The sequence below is a fragment of the Oculina patagonica genome, chromosome 2 (genome assembly GCF_052425735.1).
Source record: "Oculina patagonica isolate OP01 chromosome 2, crgOcupat, whole genome shotgun sequence".
NCBI lineage: Eukaryota > Metazoa > Cnidaria > Anthozoa > Scleractinia > Oculinidae > Oculina > Oculina patagonica.
This window is the reverse complement of record NC_135759.1, coordinates 40,353,901-40,374,832: the sequence shown is the minus strand read 5'-3', so window position 1 is coordinate 40,374,832 and position 20,932 is coordinate 40,353,901. Positions and strand designations below refer to the sequence as shown.

Genomic DNA, 20,932 nt, shown 5'->3' with positions numbered 1-20,932 from the left:
ATCGGCTGGCAGTCACTGGTGCGCCCGCCTTGATTCCTTATTAAGTAAAGTCGGAGGAGCTTTTCTATTTCAATGCAATTTCGACCTAGAATTTCTGAACCTTAACAATTTACCACCTTTCTATAAAAATATTCTTAAGGTGTGGCAAGAATAACCGCTTAATACAAATGAATTCAAACAAGAAATTTTATGGAACAACCGGTTCATAAAGACGAATGGTAAAACGGTGTATTAAAAAACATGGGTAAATCAAGACATCTTAAGAATAAGTGATCTCCTCGACAATCACGACCAATTCCTCTCTTTCGAGAATTTTAAGCGCAAATTCAGAGTTCGATGCACTTTCCTCGACTACGCCGGAGTTATCCCCAAAGCGTGGAAAAGAAAAATCACGTGCAACAGTGTCGGTGGTGTTAGCGAACTCCTAAAGGCTGATTCAAATAGCGATGATATCGTCTCCGCAAAAAAAGCCCGTTTGATGCTTGCGGAAAGGTCCTTCACTCCCCCTACCGTCGAAATCTCTCTAAGAAATCAAGTGACAAACTTAAAGGATATCTACGAACTTCCATTTAGAATCACCGTTTAAAATAGATTAAGAAGCTTTCAGCATAAACTCATACATAACATCATACCTACCAATCTCTCACTCTATAGAATGAAAATAAAAGAGTCACCACATTGCGAACACTGCCACTGTAAAAATGAGACACTTCTCCATAGGTTTTGCGAGTGCCCCGAAGTTAAGCTATTTTGGAAAGACGTCATAGAATGGTGGAATACTAATCGCTCTGACAATTTCAATCCTACTTTTTCAGAAATTCTTTATGGATACAGACCTGAGAACACCAGCTATCATGCTTTCAATCACTATCCTCTTATTGCTAAATATCATCTATATCTCGCAAGAAATCAGTCAGAGACTCCTAGCATAAAGGTCTTTCTTGCCTTACTGGAAAGCAAAGTCAAATGTGAAAGACAAATCGCTATTAAAAACTCTAGCTATAAAAAGTATGAAACAAAGTGGACCACTCTCTGCATAAGCGATGCGGTAGCTTTCGTATACGTACCACTGATTAAGTAAAAGAGCCAGGTTAAGGTGCATTTTCTTTGTCTTTTATATTTATCCTTTATCATTTTAGTTACATTAGATCTGTTGTTATAGTGAGTACCTGTATTATTTTAGTGACAATTTCAGTTTTTTTTGTAAGTGCAGTGTAAGTTCTGTCAATTAGCTCCTGTGCTATGTATAGTGTTATAGTATTTTAGTCTCTTTTGTATTTAAAAAATAATTTTTTTTCACTGTAAGTAGTAAGCATCGCATTGTAAGTAGTGAAAGTGTTGTAAATAGTAAGTATTGAGTAGTGGGCATCCTTTTTTTGTATTTTTGTAAGTGATGTACTTTTGTGTGATTGCAATTAAAAAAAAAAAACTTTTCATATTTCGAGCAACTTTTTTCCTTTCAAACACCTTTTTGCAATTTCTAGTCTGAAGATTGTCCAAGTGTCATTCGAAGACCATACGATTTTTGCATTTTTTTTTGGGAGGGAGAGGGGGGGGGGGGGTGGGGGAGAAAATATCTAGGAAGAGAATTTGCCACAGTCATAATTTTTTTTGTGGCTACGACCCTGGTTGCTCCTGGTTAGGGTTTCTACACCTCAGCGGAGCACCCCAACCAAACCTTTTCCAACGGGGGTAACCGGTGACTTTTGTACAATATATTGCTCATCAGACTCTTCCGGACTTGGTTCTTTGCATATATTTTCCAAATGGCTATAGGCTTCGCCTGATATCAGCACTTTACGAAATGGGGAACAAAACCAAAACAAAATAAAGCATACACGGCTTGTTGCGGTGGCCCGTAATTGATGGTAGAGAGAGAAGCGGCGAGGAGGGCGAAACAAACGGTAGGTGCGGGGCAAAGGGTTACTCTCCATGTGATCCGTTCCCCTCCCCCCGCTTCCCTTTACATTCTGAGAGCCTCCGTGAACAAAGAAGGAATGAGTGTAATGTAGCCTGCGTTGCAGCCGGACATGTCACAAAATCCTACCGGCGGTTTAGACTGTAAGTCTGCGACGCAGGCTAGTGTAATGACGACTAAACAAATTCTTGCACGGAAAGAGGTGGCACTCTCAAAGGGGTTTTTTTTTCCCCCCTCTCTTTTATGAGACAGCGAGGGAAGAATAAATACAACCTGGGAACTTTTCTAAACCTCACTCAAGTCTGGTGTGGGTTCCATCATTTTAATTGCCGGGATGGGACTACAAACGGGCTTGACATAGGTATTTTTAGTTGAAAGAGCCTTATCATGAATTCTCTTCATCTTCATTCTCTTCCCATGGATTTTCCAGCCCTATCCCCCACCCGGGGGCAAGGAACTAAGAATCAATGGATTAAAAAGGGAGAACCATTTTTTCCTCGGCCATCCCATACGCATGACCGTACTGATGAATCTTCGGCTTCTTTATTCGTTCTGTTTTGTTTACTGTTCAATCTAAACACTTGAGTTAGTTCTTCTCTAAAGAAAAAGAAATTTTTTTATTAACGTATTCTAGTTTTTTATTTACAGTATCCTGTTGCAATATCTTATACTTTTTCATTAAAAAGTAACATGAACAGAAAAAAGAAAACAATCATATTAAACATAAACGAGGCATGGCGAGAAATAATGCATCATTCCAATTTCGTTTTTCTTTTTTTATCGCTGCATTTGCAGGATTTTCATCTCCAACACTACATCAACCTCTTATTCAAATACGTGTCCTGCGTAAAAAGTATGTATATAATAGGTCATGTGACCGGTCGATGCCTCTACAAATTTTAAAGGAAAAGTACAGGGAACGAGTTGATTACTCCAGTCGAACAAAGTTAAATATTCGTTCTTCCGAAACTCTTAAAAGTACATAACATCGCATCGCAAAATAACGCATTCATTTATTCTTTTACGTTAACCTAGGGTATACTTCATTTATTCTACTCCCAAAAAGATCATCAATTAATTTTATCCGTCTTAACGGAATTATAACGCTACACTTCAACTAGCATTTGAAAAAAAAGAAATCACACTTATTTTCAAAAATAAGGAATTAACTTCTATTTTTTTATACACGCGTTTATGATTAATTAAAATATCCATTATTTTACAAGTTCTTTTGAGCCCCTGTCACCCAATCTTTTAAGCCTCCTCCTAGCTTATGTTCGATCTTAGACAGTTAACGAACAGAAAAGCAATCACTTCTAATAAGCATCCCTTCTACCCTCTTTAGTCTTGAAAAGATAAAGGCCTCAGGGGCTAAATATAACTTTAACGATTCCCCCCCCCCACTCTATTCCATAAAATGTAAACTATACAACAAGCACAGTGTCAAAAGTGTATCATTTCTAGGGATTGTCTCAGCTAACTATGCAAATCTCCAAAATCCTGCCGAGAACAAAGCGATCATTGCCAGACCAAATACGCTTGATGTCAAGTTTGTAGATGGGCTTCCAGATCTCGCCTCTTTCTTCGGTTCGGTTGTAGATGGCTCCTGGGTCGTGCCTTCAAAGGGACTGGTGCTTATCACTGTAGGAACTGTTGGTGTTGTTGGGGGCGGACCATTGCAGTAGTCTTCTGCACAGGATGATATTGAACAGTTATGTATCAGCCCTGATTTATTGACAATGTTGCAATAATTGTTTATAAAGTTTAATGGAAGGCAGCGCTTGTTGTACGTCTGAGAATAAAAGTTCCCATTGTTGTCGACATTAGTGTACATAGCTGTTGCACACTGGTGTTGTGCATTTGAACATTCTTGTAGAGTTTGGTTTCTATCGCATGTCTCTTCAGAAGATGTGACACAATTGTAACATTTAAGAGAGTATGCTGTTGAAAGAATAAGAAAGAACCATTTCAAATACATGTAATCTGTTTGAAAATCAAAATTCGAATTCTCACTAAAAACATCCGATCATCATCATCATCATCATCATAGCCAGAAATGCCAATCGTCGTCTCGCCCTCAGCTCAAACCCGAGGCCGGAGATCTAGGCGACTGGCATTTCACCCTATGGTTTTAGTTTGCTCGAAATTTGGAAGTTGTTGGGTGCACGAATGAGCTGCTCAATCAATCAATCAATCAATCGATCAATCAATCAATCAATCAATCAATCAATCAATCAAGCAATCAATTAATCAACCAACCAACTACCTTTCCAGGCGTTCGGTTAGTTGGGAAGCGCGAAAACGCCAAACTTAACCGAACGCCTGGAACGGGCTACCAACCAACCAACCACTCAACCAACCCAAATCTTTCTGAATCTTTATGAATGTCTTGCTTTTTAGTTTATTGGGACACCTATCTAAGATTACGTATACTGTTTAAAACAGTATTCTTCTATTTGAGGGGCCTGAAAAGGGATTGGGGTCACGGGGTCGGGGAATAACAAACAAAAACACAAGGGACTGGGACTGTGAATAAGTAAAATCGAGAAAACAAAAGGCTGGAAAATGGGATTTAGGCAAAATTTGGGCTGGGGAATGGGATTTTATACCCCCTCCCCCCTCCCCCCCCCCCCCCTCTCTCTCTCTCACTCTCTCTGGACCATCTTATTTGGCCTGTTCGATTGATTGAGAAAGAAGTGCAAGACAAATATTAATTTTTTACTTGGAGAAAGAAAATCATCATTGAACTTTTCACTCTACTTTTGCTTAAAATTGAAATATTATTCTCGTTTGAAAAAGGTTAAAAGTGATTTCAAAGTATTAAACGAATGCTAAAGGAAATAACGATGTTTAACAGTTAACGTCACGGGAACATGAGCTACCTGTAGAGAGCGAGATTTTTAACCGGAAGTCTTCAACGAAGCAAGAAAACAGGCTGCATGGCAGAACTAAAAGCACGTCTTCAACATGGTTTTGATTGCGGCACACGCATAATATTATTGCGAAACATCCTCGCGACTATTCAGTTAAAACGAAAAAAGATGTCTTGGCTACCCATTTCATGCTTAGTGATGTTTTGTTTTGCCCAGTTTATGATTAGGATAATTTCTTTGTAATTTTTAAAAATGTATATTTATAATGCCCCCTCGCTGCTTTACATTCCACGGGTCATATTTCACACCAGCGAGATCGTGTCTTGCAATTCATGCACAGTTGCTTGCTCTATTTAAATATTCCCTAGTTTAACCTAGTTTTGTGTATACAAAACTCAAAGGTTTATAGCTACTTTAAGTTTTCTTTTTCCAAATATGTGTCTAATCTAATCTAATCAAGAGTGTGCCTACGTCTGTGTACAACGCAATCAGAATCACGCTGAAATAAAAGTGTCGCAATCCCAAAACGTTGTTCAAAGAAAAAAATGACCCAGCTAAATAACTTCATAACAAATTATCTGAATAATAATTTGGGCAAATTTAAGGTTTATTGCGATTTTAGCTGGTACCGACAAAAGCGCTGTTCACGTTGTATTACATCAGGCTCTTATCAACATCATTTAATATTTCGCGGTTGCCGTCTGATATTTTCGCTCAAAGGTCAAGTAAATCAGGTCCTAGAATATTGTAATTGCCAGAATTCGGTGACAAAGATAGATCAAAATCTACTAACAACAGCAACAGTAGCTGTCTCTAACGCAGGGATTTCTTGCTAATAACAAAAGTTCAACTCACCACAGCCACCAAATGCGAGCAACAGGGAGACAGACAAGAACGCTACAAACCAATTTGTCATCTTCATTCGAGTCGGGTAAGCTTTGTAATCTTGTCGAATAAGTAAAGAATGTCGAAAATCTTTGGGGCTGTCGTCTTCTGATGTTGATACTTCGCTTTGCGCGTTACAAGTAAACTGCTTGAAATGAATATACACAGCACTCGAACGTCTTTTTATTGGCAGAAGACGTGGAAATGTTTCTACACCTCCGCGGCGTGTCAACAGCTAGAGCCACGCCTATGGATAATGACGTTATTCCGATATGGGACAGTCTTGCGCTAGCGCACGCACGTTTTGCGTTTTGGATGACCAGCAGAATTTTACTTTATAGCTTAATCCAAGATTAACTGGGATTTGGGTATGGATTTCGACATTTTACAACAGATGTTCGGAGAGGTAAGGTTGGCAATGTAGTTCTCTACAAACACATGATTCAAGATTTTGCTAAATGTTTATTTTGATAACAAGGTTATTCTGGGTTAATGACCGTTAATTGATCGTCGGCCTTGCGAAGACTGCGAACTATTTTATTTTGCAGGCAAAAAAGCCACAACAAAAGAATATTGATGTTGGACCACTGTCGTTCGACCCGGCCTACTTTGGCTAGTTACCGTGAAGTTATCTTTATTTCGTTCTCTGAATGTTCAGTTACTTTATGAGCGAAAACTGTAAGGGTATATTTTGCAAGACTTGAGGAAATCGATGTGAGGCGATGACATTCTGCATGGACATTTTCGATGACGCCCGTTCTCAGATTTCTCTTGCGAAATCGTCACGGAAACGCCAATTTGCTCGCCCAACGAAAAAAGGGAAATAAACAAAAAGCTCCAAAGTTGCTCCACTGACAAGGATTTGTTGACAACGAAAACTTTAATTTATAAGAATTGTGAACTGGTAAATGGCTATGAAACAAGGTTACTCTATCAATAAATATTATTACGCCCAATTGCGTGACTGACGGACACTAATGCCATGGTGTCCCACTAAGTTTTTGTCATCTTATGTCAACAAACCTTTTAGAATTATCATCCGATTACAGTAGCTGACGTTTACACATGCACATATTTGGGAGGTAAGATTTTGGCTGACTTTGATTAGTATCGGAAATGTCGGCTTAATAAATAATTTCTACATCCTTCCAGCTTCGTCTTCTCAGTGAGGGCGAGCCACAAAAAAAGCCACACAAAAAAAAAACACGTCACAGTGGCAACGTCACGAGAGTCGATTTTCAAACTGTTAATGTATCAAACTGATCAAAACTCGAATAAGTTGTAGGGAAACTTAACAAGGAATTGATACTTCAGAATCGAGGGCCTCTATACTCTCTCCAGAAACTTTTTCACGATTAACAATGATTGGTTGAAATCATTTTACGAGCTTAAAAAAAGCTTGTCGGGTCAACGTAGCAAGGGTCCGGTTTGTTTTTTTTTTTTTTTTTTTTTTTTGGTGGGTGATTAAATTGCTAAAGTGGGTGCTTTTGCAAGCTTACCAAATGTCCAATAGCTAGTGATAGTGATCAGTGTAATGATTAAAAAAAATCTGGGGAGAATAATTTTATTGAAGATCTAAAATTAGATTGATCAAGTCTGTGATCGACTGAGATATCAAAGGCGTGGGTGTTTGTTTTAAAGGTGTCATAATTTATCGAACTTTACTATGTATAACCTGCGATCAGGCGTTATTTTTCTCGCGGCGGAACTATATAAAGTAACAAACACATGCAACGTCATTAGACATTCTCAGTTATATATGGCACACACATGTGTGTATTGGTATGTGTTTCATATGTTATGTATATTTATAGATTTTCAACCTCCGATCCTACGCTCTTTTTCCTTTCCTGATCGCAAAATCTTCCTATTCTCATGTTAACACAGCATTTTTTTTTAGATTTAGATTTTTAAATTTTTACATTTTAAATCGTAAATATTGGCATGGCTAAGCCATTGTCCGAAAACGATTATCTAATGGACAGAGGCGATTATTCCGACAGCACTGAACTTTCGTCCTTGAACTGAGGAATAAAGGAAACTGAAACATGGCACGAAACTATGCCTTGTGAACTCGTTCAAAAACTTCACTTTACTTTGACTTTCTGCAAACGGAATGTTTCAGATCCCAGTGACGTTTTCACTCGGTAGGAGTGGAATAGCCTGACAACAGATTGTTTATTGATTCAAAAAAACGGTGTTCAGATAGTAATCGAAAATTGAATTTTATATTTTTGTTTTAAGTATGATTAGTTTGGATGACAGCAGCCTTGAGAAATTACAGCTATTAATTTTGGTTCCGCAGATCTAATAGCAGCCTTTATGTTACCGGATGTCCTGCGCTACGGAAAAGAGATTTTGATGATCGTACCAGCTTGATCAGATCGGCTAGGCTTGATGAGGAATCAGGAACTCGAATTAAAGAATATTTTTTAGGTGGCTTACTGGTTAAATGATCGTTATATCTGTTCCTGGTACATAGATTGTGAACAAAAGCGAAATTCAGGCAAGGATCCGGACGAGCAACGAAACCGCATAATAATTCGCGAGCTCGTGGACTGCTATGTTTAGCGATTCTGAAATGTAGCGATTTTTAAATTGCCTTATTAAGCAATTTTAAAAAGATTTAGCAGGAGTAAAATAAAAACTACTCCAGTACTAGACTTGAGGAAGATAAATTCGAAGAAAAAGAGATAGAAAAAATTATACCGCCAAAAAGAACTTGCACTATGAAAAAAGTCTATTTTTTTTATTAAACTGACGACTTCGAAAGTTGTAAGGCAGGGTAGGCTTAACAAAACACAGAGAAGCACTGTTGGTTTGAGCGAGGAATATTTTTTAAAAAACTATATCGCTAAAATTGGTAGCCGTGCCGCAAAAATACTACTGTTGGAATAGCCGCGTTACGAGTAGCTGTTCCGGCCGCCCCCACGATTCATGGCGAACAGCTTTCTAGCTGCCCGACAGCCATAAAGCCTTCCTCTCTTGCTGAAGCTTCGTCATTATGTCAAAGTCCGGCAGTGCCTTTCACACTGAAAGCCTAGCTGAAAGTTATGACCACATGAAACAGAAACTGTAAATAGTTAATCTAAATATGAGACAATCAGGGTCTCCGTTTCAGTTTTCAACCTCAGTTGTGGCAGATACTCATTTTTTTAGCTGTTCGATATCATCGTTGATATACTATTCAATGACTTACAAACCGCGATAAAACATGGGTGAGGTCCGACAGAAAAATATACACTAGACACAGGCGCTCTTATTTTTCCTGTCGAATATTCGATCTTTAAATCAAAGTGTGGTAAGCAAAGTATGGAACAAGGACAGATCGTTTCATTTGTAGGCGCCAGCGAGCTCACGCAATTGAATCCTATTTAAATGATTTGGAAATAAAATAATTAACTCTGTGGCAATTCTCGAAGTGATGAAATCAACCGATGTATTTCCTTCTAGCGCTAGCCCAAGGAAATCAGGGGCTACACGGTGGGAGATCAAAATAACTTTCTTTGCCTCTTGTGGTTTCCCATTTCTTGCTAGGACTACCGCCCGGAACGACCGAGGTGCGTAGCCTAACATTCTTTTTAAAGGAGGACAGCGTCGCAAATCCTTTGCTACATTTTATAAATCATATAAAAAAACCAAAAAAAAAAAAAATAAAAAAAAAACCCCCCCCCCCAAAAATAAAATTTTTTTTAACCTCTTAAAAACACAACAAACCCCCCCCAAAAAAAAAAAAGCCTGCAGTCTCAAACTTTTAATTATAGTATAAATCATATATGTATCGGGCGACGTTTCATTTTCATAAACTAAATTCCTGTGACTATTTGGTTTTGTTATTTATTTGAGGCTTAAGTTACGGAAGAGAGTCAGTGAGCTTGGTCCAATAACAACAACACCGTGCTATTAAAAATAAAAGTGTTTGTTAACTGACATTTATCATTATATTGTATCATGAATAGAATGGCTAGTGAAAAGAACACGAAAGAACTGTACATGAATGAAAATGAAATAAACATTCAATATTGAAGCTATGCGACACAACAACCAAATAAAATTTCTGAGTATTGAATGCTGTTCTGAGAGAAAACATTTTTAGTTTCACTACAAAGCAGTCTCGAAAAGAAAGCAGTCCATATCACTAGTCGAATTGTGCTTGGGCCAAAATGACAATAGCGTGACCTAAGCGAGCGTGCGTGACCCTCCTCACTCAAGTCACACATTCTCCGCATTCTTGACGATCAGTGAGAATGGACTACAAAAGATACAAGATTCTACCATTACCGCCGTTCAAGCTACTTGGTCAGTCAAGCAAACGCTTATCTCGCGACGCAGTAAAAAACTAATTATAAATTTTGCCAAAGAAAAAAATTGTTCATTCATTATTTTTCCTTGTTGATTATGACGTTACGCTCCACTACTATGCGCACAAGGAATGCTCGATTACCCCACAAGGGAGTGCTTTGAATAAAACCAAAAACAAACAACAGCCTTATTTGCATATGAGCGACATGTTTGCAGCGATTCTGTAACGCATATAAATTACTTGAACTTGAGCACTTAGTGTCGGCCCGGTACTGAAAGCGAGGGTTGATATTTAGTATATTTCAGATATTTGCAAACTGTTTCATTCTTTTTCAATATCAGTTTACAACCCGGCTACTTCTTTACTCATGTAAATCTTTTTCCGTAACGTTATTTGGAGCTTTTGCTTAGAATCGTAGCTCACACTTACCAACTGGAAGGAAAATTAGGGTAACAGCAATTGCCATTCTCTGCAAATTCAACATGTTGCTTCACTCTTTCGGTCCTTCCTGTCGATGTTAGTAGAATGGCGCTGGGAAACGGAACGTTGGGCTGCAGAGATTGCGAGGACACGAAACAGGTGACTCAACGCCGGAAGGCCTCAATATCAGCCTAGTTGAAACGTCAATACAGCATCAAGACATGTCACATAATATTTTTAACACCCGCGATCTGATTGGTCAATCGTCTAAGCACGTGATGATGGTGCCTGTCAGTCAAATTCCTGGTTCACACCATCTACAAACCGTGCTTAAAGAAAAATGGCTAACTTAAGTCGGTAAACTTTGGTGGGCAATTAAGGTTTATGCATAACAATAAAACAGTATACATTATCCTGAGGTTTACACGTAAACCGATGGGTAGTGGGAGGTTTGAGGAGGTGGGGAGGGGGAAGGCGTTTATTTCAAACTTGGCCCGATAGAGCCGGCGTTTACTTGGTTCCAGGAGTTTGTTCAAGCCCTATGTTTCTCAGAAATGATTTTTATTCATTATTTTTGACAGCAATATATTTAGACATTATTTTTAAAGCAGGTTAAACCTTTAATAATTGTTTAAGGGGTTTATTTTCAAATACAGCTTGGAGACCCGGCGTTTAATCGAGAAAATACGGTACTAAGTATTAAGGGTATGCATGTGCTGCTTGATGGTGGGTTTCTAGGCTTTAGGTCTTAAGTTTAGTCTTTATAGCCCCAGGAGCCTATAAATATATGGTGGCCTTTTTTAAAAAAAAAAATGACATTTACGCGCCATTCAGTAACATGATAGCTTCACATCCTAAAGACGCGGTGAAGGGATGCGATTCAGTTGTTGTTTTTTTTTTCAGGAGCAAGAGTTATGCTCCAGCTTCTATTATTTAGGAAGATACTTTCACAAGTCAGAACCGGGTTCAGATGAATGAACTGATAGGGCTGAAACTGAAATAATGACTAATCCCTTACTGCCATTTAAAAATCACTACATCCTTTTAGGCTCTTACCGATAGTGCTCGTAAAAAAAAAACATTAAATGCTTAAACCAGTGCTTGTTTTTGCGAAAAAGTGCTAAAATAATGCTAATTTTTTTAAAAAGTGCTCGTGGTTTACATAAAAATGCTCACTTTTTCCGATTTTTTTTTAAACATAGAATATAACATTATTCAGATTTTCAGTAACATTTTTCACTTTTTTGCCTTGGCTGGCTGTCTTCCATTGTTCCTCGATGACAACGTGGATGACGCCATCTTGGAGTGTGATGGACTGGGTTTCTAGAAGGCAACCGCTGACCTATCAAACCTTTTCCCCAGACAAAATTATACAAATAATCAGTCGAAAATCCAAAATAATGCTAGAATTCGAAGTGCTTTTTGGGATAAAATGTAGAAAAAATTGCTCGCGAAAGCAAATAATGCCAAAAAAGTGCTAGCACTATCGGTAAGAGCCTATCGCTACATCCTTTCCTTCTTTGAAGCACGTTAAAAAATCGGTCAGTAATTATAAATAAACCAAACTAGTTCACTTCATCGTCCCAGAATGGCCCTGAGACCTAAAATATGCTTTTCAATAATGGAAATTAATTTTTAACTTTTTAAAACAATGAAAATTAACTGTTAACTTCTGTTAACCGTTATGGAAATAAATTAACCGTTAGCCGTAAAAAAGCCAAAATTTTAACAGTTAACCGTAAAAGCCACCACCCCATTGAGACCCTCTTGTTACAGTTTTGAGTTACCAAAAGTAAATTAGTGCAAAGTCCCTGGGCGCTAAATCGAACCATTGCCTCCAGGTATTTAAATCAATATGCGAGTGACAATTAAGGCCTTGCTCAGTTATATTCACTAATGAGAAAGAAAAAAAAAGATCTGAAGGAACTTCCCAATACAGATCGTGATCAGTTATGACAGAAGTTCTTTATTCTCATCTTCTTGTCCAGCGATGATTTTTTCCGGTATCTTGCGGCAGCTCCACAGCCTTCCTGCGGCAATCTTGGCTCCTTGGTAAAAGCCCGGATAGTAGTAGGCACACACTGCAGTGAATATTATGGTCTGCCCGTAGATCAGCAGACGAGGGATGAAGGAAAAGATAACCTGGTGCCCAGGCCACATTTTGAAATCTCCGCCGGCGATCTCAGTAAGACGAGCTGGACTGGTACAGATAAAGATGGTGAATGCGAGAGCAATGCATATCGAGCGCAGATTCATCTTGAATTTACCACCAACGTCATCCGGGCCTTGAGAGAAAAAATATATCTTTCATTAAAGGGCGTTTACTTAAAGTAAAATCTTGTGGATCCAGCGACTGGCGTGAATAGTAATTTGTGATCATTTTTTACTGTCATGCAGTCTGTTATCTTTACACTAAACAGTTAGTTGCCATTTTCATATTACTTTTCCAAACTGGACAAGTTCACAATCGATAAAACATTGAGCCTAATTATCTTTATTTCCAGGGTCTGACAACCGGTTCAGAAATATACTGCTTCACGTCTCCTTTTTCTGTGGTCGGTCGATCGTTGGTCCGACGGGCCGCCATCTTGGATCCGTGATTAATGCGAAAAAATGGGAAGATGAAAAACTGTGAGTCATTTCATCTTCGCCAAGATGGCGACCCGTCGGACTCACGCGTTTCCTGGGATTGGGCAAATCAGGAAAAATGAATTTGGGTCACTGGGAATGGAAATCACAAACGAATAAGCAAAAGAACTAGGCTGGGATTTGGAAAATGGGGAAAAATAGGCTTGGAAATGGGATTTTAGCAAAATCTGGGCTGGGAAATGGGATTTTATATTCCCCTTCAAGACCTTCTTAACATGCATGGCTGCAAGTTTGTTTTAAAGTTAAAATAAAGGCCTTGTTCTTACCAGCTTTGTCAATGGCTTCATAGTCTGGATGCTCGCCGTACTTGTTGCTGTAAAACCAAATCGCGATCAGAGGCAAAATGGCCACGTACAGCTGTTCGCTCCACTGAAACATCCACATCCTTCCCAAACTGTTCTTCATTACTTCACAGCGTATGCACCCCTCCGGCGTCTTTACGATGGTGGTGGTAAGTAACAGTGGGCACATGAACACCAGTGATATAATCCAAGTGCTTGTGCAGCTGAACGGCATGGCAGGGAAGCCGAATGGTGCGAAAGTATCCCGTACCATGTTCAGGACGTGGGTTGCTATGGCAACGTATAGGGCTCTCTCAACAAAAAAGTGCAACCTGCGCAGATAAATTTAAGGGCTTCGTCAAGTCGTGTTTTCTTAAAATTTACATTTACACAGCCTGATAAAAACACAAGCCGAGGAAAATTAACACAATTTCAAATTCTTTTAAAACTCCCTCAGCTTCCCTCAGGCGTTTGGATCAAGTTCAACAGTTAAGCACTGGAAGCAGCCACTTCGCAATTCTTCGGATGACGGTCGGCATGTCACAGAGGTTGGTCGTACTAACTTCGGAAATCTTCGCTGTAATTTGCACTAAATAACTTTTTCTCTGCACTGTGTTTCCCAAAAATTACATATCTCTTAGCCGATAAGAGTTTGGTATTTTTTCAAGTGTAATAACAGTGAACAAAACGTTTTCATACAACCAGCATGGCAAGTCTTTTAAAATTAATTCACAGAGCGCCGAATTTACATAAAGAGAGAATTGCATCCAAAAAGCAAGCTGCGCTCATTCGAAATGGTTATTGTTAAAAAAAACCAGAACCATTTGATGTTAATCGACGGAAGATCTTAGAACATATTACAGCCTGTCACTGAAAAGTGGTCTGTTATGCAAATTTTTGAGATCTTCTAACAAGAAGTGTATCATTTAGTTTATTCTTAACTCATGAGTAATGTGATCAAAACTCTCTCTTTAATTTCCAGTGTTGATCAACAAACTTGTAGTAATGCCATAGACCTTACTTCTACCACTTGAAAGGGAAAGGATTTCTTTGAATAAATCTATGCATGAAAGCGCAAGGCAAAGAGTAATCAAAATATTCACAGGCGCCTCGATTTTTCCCTTATCATAACAGTTTAAAGACAGTATTTCCGCTAAGCGATTCAAATGTTTATTTGAATCCAAAAGTTCAAATGTTGATTTGAATCGTACATCTTGGATAAAGAAAACTTGAGAACAACTCAAAGAAAGCTAAATAATGGAGAATTACCAAAATTTTTCGGACAGCTTTACTAAGAATAAAATGTTGACTTCTTTAGAAAGCATATAAACGCTCGAACAAACGCTCTAAATTAAAAAAGGCTGATTTTGTGTCAAAGCAGTCGTCCGCAATCAAATTGCAGCCGACTAAAATTGAAAATATAACTTTTCGTTTTACCTGCAGAAATGCTCCCCGAAATACCACGATCCACCTGAAGCAAAGCTGATGATATCGAGCGGCATACTGATCAACAGAATAGCATTTGCGATGGAGTAGTGCACCAGATAATTATTGTAGATCTTAACTTTGCAGCCTTTGTTATTCACAAGCTCTTTGCAGCTCACTAAAATAAACAAAGCATTGCTTGCAAACCCAGCCAGGAATACGGCGAAAAATATCAAGAATTCCACCAGAAGGAATTCGCCACATGTACAAGTCGTGGATGGCATGGCTGGCGAAGAAGCCGAAGAGGCATAAATAGCTTCTGGTAACATTCGACGAAAATTATGACAAGCCGATCAGTTGACAGCAAAACAGAACAATCAACTGATTCTTCTTTATTATTGCTAAAAAATATATTGTTGCTAAGAAGACATATGGTCACATAAAACGGCTTATTTTGCATACGATCGATTTTTTTCAAACAGTAGGAAACGATGTGGACTTGTACCATTGGTGTATTTGCTTGTACATCTTTTTTGCCAACATTAATTTTACTGAGCTCGCTGCTTCTAATAAAAAGGGTGACACATGAGTAAAGACGATCTTTCAAAAAAAGTATTATGGAGTAAGATAAACAAAATCTATCCAGGGCGCAAGCAAAATCCAAAATATTCACGGCTTATGAGACCCTGTTGACTTATCCCCCTCTCTGTCGGGGTAATGAAGTAGTAAAAGGGGCTAGGGAGGAAAATGAGGGAGGGAGGGTAAGAGATTAGACGAGGTGGAAACTTCTAACCTTGTCTCCAGGTCTCTCTCCATTCAAAGGGAAAAGCGTCATGGAGACGAGGTTGGGAGCCGGTTGGGAAACCAATAAGTTTTGAACAATATTATTTTTCTTCTCCAGTCAGCTGAAGCCTTGTTTATTTTTACCCTAGCTTCTATTGAAATAAACAGGGTGTCGAGAAACTGGAAAACTCAAGACAGTGGCTGCTATAACTAAACAGCCTACACGTTAAATATATGCATAGGCTCTCATGATTAGAACTCGAGAGTCAATGATTTAATATAGCACCAAGGAACGCAGTAAAGTTGACCACAGTTATGAAGCAAAAAATCCTAAATCATTTGAAAGGCGGGGTTATGTTTGAATTTTTGTGAAATAGGATAAAAGTTATTTGAGAAATAAAATAACAGCTGAAAAATTATATTCATGCATGACAAAAACAGTAAAAAGGAGTGAATTTGTGTTGTCTGCGCTGCCGTTGCCTCTGTTCGTGAATCGTGATCGCCATATTGCAATTGAGTTTGTCACGGTTTGTTGCATCGACGTTTATTTTAGTCTAAGTAAATCAATATTTTTGATATAAGCGATACTGAACATTTAGACATAAACTGAATGCCGGGAAATTTGACAGACACCGAGGGAAACTGAAATTTCTAGCCTGTCCACGAAAATGAAAAGTCTGGAAAACGGGAGATGTAAAATTTTTGAGAAGAATTTTCAAAAAGGGTGCGTTTTAAAGGGGGGAAAAAAAAAAAAAAATTTTTTTTTTTTTTTTTTCTTTTTTTTCCCCCCATCCCCGGGGGGGGGCGCCCCCCCCCCCCCCCCCCCCCGACCCTATGTTTTAAAAGCATAATTAAAGTACATATTTGTGATATATATTTATAAAAAAAGGTCCTGTGCAAACACTGAGTTGCTTCCTGTTAGCTTTTGTTCTGTGTCGATAGGAAAGCATTCCACTCATTTTCGTGATTTTTTTCGTAGGAAGGAAACTGACACACAACCACATTCGCTTGATTATATAAACAGCATTGATCGATGCTATCGGGAACTGAGCGATAAAAACTCTTGCTAGTTCCGACACGGTGTGAGTAGCCGTCGTCCAAAAGATATGCCAAGCAAAAAGTTCCGACCCGTGGCTTTCTGTCAATCATTTGCAAATGTGGGTGGATTCAACAAAAAAATCCAAGAGGAGAGGGACTTTTTAATCGGGGAGGGCTGTCAGTTAATCGATGGAAAGATTCCTTTGACTTTATACGTTTCGTTTTAGCTCTATTGTTATGTCCCAAGACTGGTCCAAATCAAGGGGGGAAATGCTTTAACAAAACGGATGAGTTATCTTAGCTATTTCATCAGAAGTAGGAAAAAAATACAAAGAAATTAAAAAAACAACTTTTTATTCAACACTTCCTGTTCAGATACTAACAACTTAAAAACATTTCAGCCAGTCAAGCTATAATCTTGAAGATGCTAAAACATTGCTAAAACAACGCGTGGGGCCTGGGCGCTTTATATATGTGACACATGCACTCGATTTTCGACTTTTTCGCTGGCGATGATTTTGAGTACATGCAGTACGTATAATCAGCGGCATGTAAAATGTGGAAGCTGCGTTTGCCGTTTGTGATGTCCTTTTCGCTAAAGAGTCCTTCGCGCTTCTGTTCAGTACTTTGTAAATGCTTCCCAAGAAACTTCGCTTGAAGCAAGATGGTCTTGTAAAGTGCCGGAGAACCGATCTTTTCATCCCTTATGCGTCAGCTCTGATGAATAACGAATTTACGAGGCCTTAATTCTTATATATTGCTTTCATAATTATTCATTACTAAGTTAATTTAAGGAAAAAATTTACTTTCTGAGGCTTTAGCGGGAAATATGTAGAGCAAAAACACTACGAAGATTACTTGCGAGCTTTGAGCTTTTTGGCGCCATAAATTGGTGTTTCTGATGGCTTTGCAATCGAATTGCACGTGCTATGTTATGTTACATTGCTTCCTTTTCTCAATGTCACTAATTATTATACAAACTAAGCGAATTGTCAGCATTTAGTGACTCACTGAGAAAAATCATATCTTTCACATCTGAAAATGTGAACATCCGAAACATTCCCATGACCTTCCGTTCGTTCCTTCTATTACTTGCTATCATCTCAACTCCTAGTCTTATAAACTGCTTTAACTCTTTAACGGAGGGTTGACTCTCGTAGAATTCATTTTATTTCCCTAACACTGTTTTCAAACTTTAAACTTGATGAATAACTACATAACAATATATATATACATAATTACTAAAAAAACAAGTAGAAAATTAAAACTTCAGGGAAAATTGGAACGCAGGCCATCAACAAAGTACTTTAAATAGCTTAGATATATATAATGTAAATAGTGTCCACAATTAGTTTTTTTAAGCTAAATACTTCAACACTTTAATAAAGTATCATTCAAGGTTAATTTAAAGGTAAATAACTTACACAAATACCAATGCAAATAGACCAAAACAAAAACTAATTATACTGATAGATGCACTTAATAGCAAGCACCCTGAAGTAGGATTTGTATGTTTGAAATAAGGAGCTTTAGTTGTAGCAGTAGTAGGACTTTGTCCGCCGTTGCAGTAATCTGAGGAACAGCATTGCACTTTGCACAGGATACCATTCACCCTGCAGATTGCGATGCGGTACGCCGAGCAGGTTATCGCGCAGCCTTTTTCATAAACATGATCGGCAAGTGAGGTGTGAGCACTGAATGTGATGCACTCCTGCGAAGTTTGGCATTCCACCTTGATTTGTGTATCCTCGCACTCTTTCCACGAGTACCTACTCCGGCATTGGTAACATTTGCGAGAAATAGCTGTATTGAAAGAAAAAGTATGGAAATTGACAAAACTGCTTGTTGTTAACACAGACATTTCGTATCGTATCACAACCCAACGAAACTCTTTCTCGTTCCCAGGGTCTCGATTACTTTCTTTTCCCTCCGGGTCACTTTCAGTTGTTGGGGGACTGGAAGAATTAAATAAAGATCTTGAAAGTGTATTCTTGCTACTAGAATCGACACTAGAATTAAACATATCTATTATAATCATTTCATCGGGTATTGTGGCGTATTTTGCGGGCTAAAATGGAGAATTCAACGGGCTAAAATATATTTTAGCCCGCTGCCGTGGTCCTACAAGCTTTATACGCTGAAGCATAATTGAACCGGCGAAAAACGAACAGTTTTAGTTCAGTTTTGGTACTCATGCTTTATCCCTGCGATTACATTTGATTACACATAAGACTGAAGAAACTTAAATTTAAGATAGAATGGTTGTTTTGTTCTTCTTTTCTTTGTTCTTGCGCTTAATTTGCTCTTGTACTTCCTCACTATTCTTATTCCCATGCTTAACCCTTTAACCGGCAGATTTTTTAAGGAACTGTTATCACTGCAAGTGTGTTGCGTAAATAAGGCGACAGTTTCTATTTGGCCATCCCAAAAATTTTTCGTTTCCCGTCACCCGACCGACCCAATTTTTTTCGAAAAGTAAAAAAAAAAATCCACATTCACTAGTCAAAGAAGCAAGAACTTAAATTTACAAAGCCATGATCCTGTTTTATTAACATCTATTGGTATGATGTGATGTCCTTGTCTTTAATTAAAATCTAATTCCTTTTTTTTTTTTTTTTGAAGACATTTGTTAAGGAATACGAACTGAACGAAAAGACGTTTTCGAGTTGACTTTGTAGCCTGATTTTTTTGTACAAAGCAAAACTCAACGAACGTACTCAAGTATGCGTCAGTAGAAATCGCACCACTAGCAAACTCAGAAATTAGATATTTCTCATTGCACTTAGAATAAAGATGACACAAAGATCACACTTACCCGCTGGCAAGAAAATTAGGAACGTAAAAATCACCAAACTCTGTAAACTTCTCATGTTTCTTCACAATCAGCTTCCCCTTTCTAGAGAAAGAACCTTAAATGTAGCACACCTCAAGTATGTTAAAATGATGTCGAAAGTAATCTTTTACCAGAGTAGTTAACAACACCTGTCAAGATAAGTTGAAATCTAATTACCGTATTTATTCGTTTAAGCGCCCTGGGCGCTTATTAAATTTTTGGACCTTGAGAGTGGGCGCTTATTCGAGGTGGGCGCTAATTCGAGGCTGAGCGCTTATTAAATTTTCACCATTCTTAGCAAGAAGTACGCTTATTTTGCAAGAAAAAAATAAATAATTACAGAACGTAAAGGTGTCCAAAAGTCGAATTTTTTACTGATCCTTGAAAGTTTCTGTAAATTATTGAGAAAGATTTATCTTCAGAGTAGTCTCTTGGTAGTACTTTATATATAATAGTCAATTTCACACCTCTCATTTTAAAACTCTCGTGCATGTCAATTTTTTAGGGGGTGGGGGTGGGCGCTTATTCGAGGCTGGGCGCTTATTAACTTTTACTACCTACAGAGTGGGCGCTTATTCGAGGTGGGCGCTTATTCGAATAAATACGGTAGTCGAGGTAAACCTTAAATCGCAGATCTAGAGCCTGCATGACTAGGCAATTGTCAAGACGGTTCTGCCAGTTTGTACGGTCTTGCATAAATAACTAGAGCCAAGTTATTTTTCAAATTTCGAGTTCGTTATTAATTAAGTAGAACAGAATGTTTGTCTATTGATAATAAGCAGTGCATGCCATTCAATTTCAATGTAGTATTTTCAATTTAGATGCATAACTGATAGTTTAAACCGGTAATATAATTTTGTAGAGTTTGAACGCAGGACGCGTACGGCTTTTTAAATCACAAACGTCAGTAACAGCAACATAAAGTCAATCTCGTTAAGTAGACATCGTATTAAGCCAAGGTCCCAACGAATTTTTTTTTTTTTTTACTTCAATTCATTTTTTATTTTCTCTGAAAAAAAAAAAAAACAGGAAAATGCTACAAAAATGCTCGAATAATGCTTAATGCTTTCGCCTCAAAAAATGCTCAATAAAACACAAGCGTAGTACAGACACCCAAAATTGGCTGAAAAGATTATTTCTGTAATAAGATCCTATCACAGAAGCTTTATCCCGTAAATTTAAACGGGCTTATTTATCCATCGTGGGGGGGGGGGGGGAGGGGTGGGGAGGACTCCCATAAATTTCGGATAGGCGTGTTCCGCGAAGGTTCTTAAACCCTGACCCTATTTAAGGATAAATAAAGCGAAAATTGATACCCTTTTTAAGGCCCAAACCCGAAACCGAATTCAAGGGGAAGAGATCAAGAAAGCGTTGCATGACAACCCAAATAACGGCCAACCGCGCACGGCAAAACACAAATCTTTATAAAATCGATTTACTAATAATTGAATGGTTAGTTCAGTTTAAAGATCACTTTTTATTTTTCGATTAGCTGGGCGTTTATTTATTTATTTATTTTTTTAG

The 20,932-nt window shown here is 38.2% G+C and overlaps 2 protein-coding genes across 2 annotated transcripts; both read right to left on the bottom strand.

The window, feature by feature from the left end:
• Nucleotides 1-3,063: 3,063 nt before the first annotated feature.
• On the bottom strand, nucleotides 3,064-5,911 carry LOC144641648 (uncharacterized). Its single transcript, XM_078500692.1, has 2 exons — nucleotides 5,647-5,911; nucleotides 3,064-3,859 (listed from the first exon to the last, which is right to left on the bottom strand). Exons 1-2 carry the CDS (start codon nucleotides 5,711-5,713, stop codon nucleotides 3,399-3,401), a joined length of 528 nt encoding a protein of 175 aa, XP_078356818.1. The 5' UTR covers nucleotides 5,714-5,911; the 3' UTR covers nucleotides 3,064-3,398.
• A 5,293-nt stretch (nucleotides 5,912-11,204) lies between these two features.
• On the bottom strand, nucleotides 11,205-15,071 carry LOC144641552 (uncharacterized). The gene is made up of 3 exons (XM_078500578.1): nucleotides 14,767-15,071; nucleotides 13,315-13,661; nucleotides 11,205-12,684 (listed from the first exon to the last, which is right to left on the bottom strand). Exons 1-3 carry the CDS (start codon nucleotides 15,036-15,038, stop codon nucleotides 12,350-12,352), a joined length of 954 nt encoding a protein of 317 aa, XP_078356704.1. The 5' UTR covers nucleotides 15,039-15,071; the 3' UTR covers nucleotides 11,205-12,349.
• Nucleotides 15,072-20,932: the final 5,861 nt, after the last annotated feature.

Excerpts from the sequence above, each read along its gene's own strand:
- LOC144641648 (XM_078500692.1), bottom strand. The coding sequence starts at position 5,713 with ATGAAGATGACAAATTGGTTTGTAGCGTTCTTGTCTGTCTCCCTGTTG. Across the intron at positions 3,860-5,646 it reads GCTCGCATTTGGTGGCTGTG|CATACTCTCTTAAATGTTAC; the intron begins GTGAGTTGAACT and ends TTCTTTCAACAG.
- LOC144641552 (XM_078500578.1), bottom strand. The coding sequence starts at position 15,038 with ATGCCATCCACGACTTGTACATGTGGCGAATTCCTTCTGGTGGAATTC. Across the intron at positions 13,662-14,766 it reads TTCGGGGAGCATTTCTGCAG|GTTGCACTTTTTTGTTGAGA; the intron begins GTAAAACGAAAA and ends TTATCTGCGCAG. Across the intron at positions 12,685-13,314 it reads TGAAGCCATTGACAAAGCTG|GCCCGGATGACGTTGGTGGT; the intron begins GTAAGAACAAGG and ends TTTTCTCTCAAG.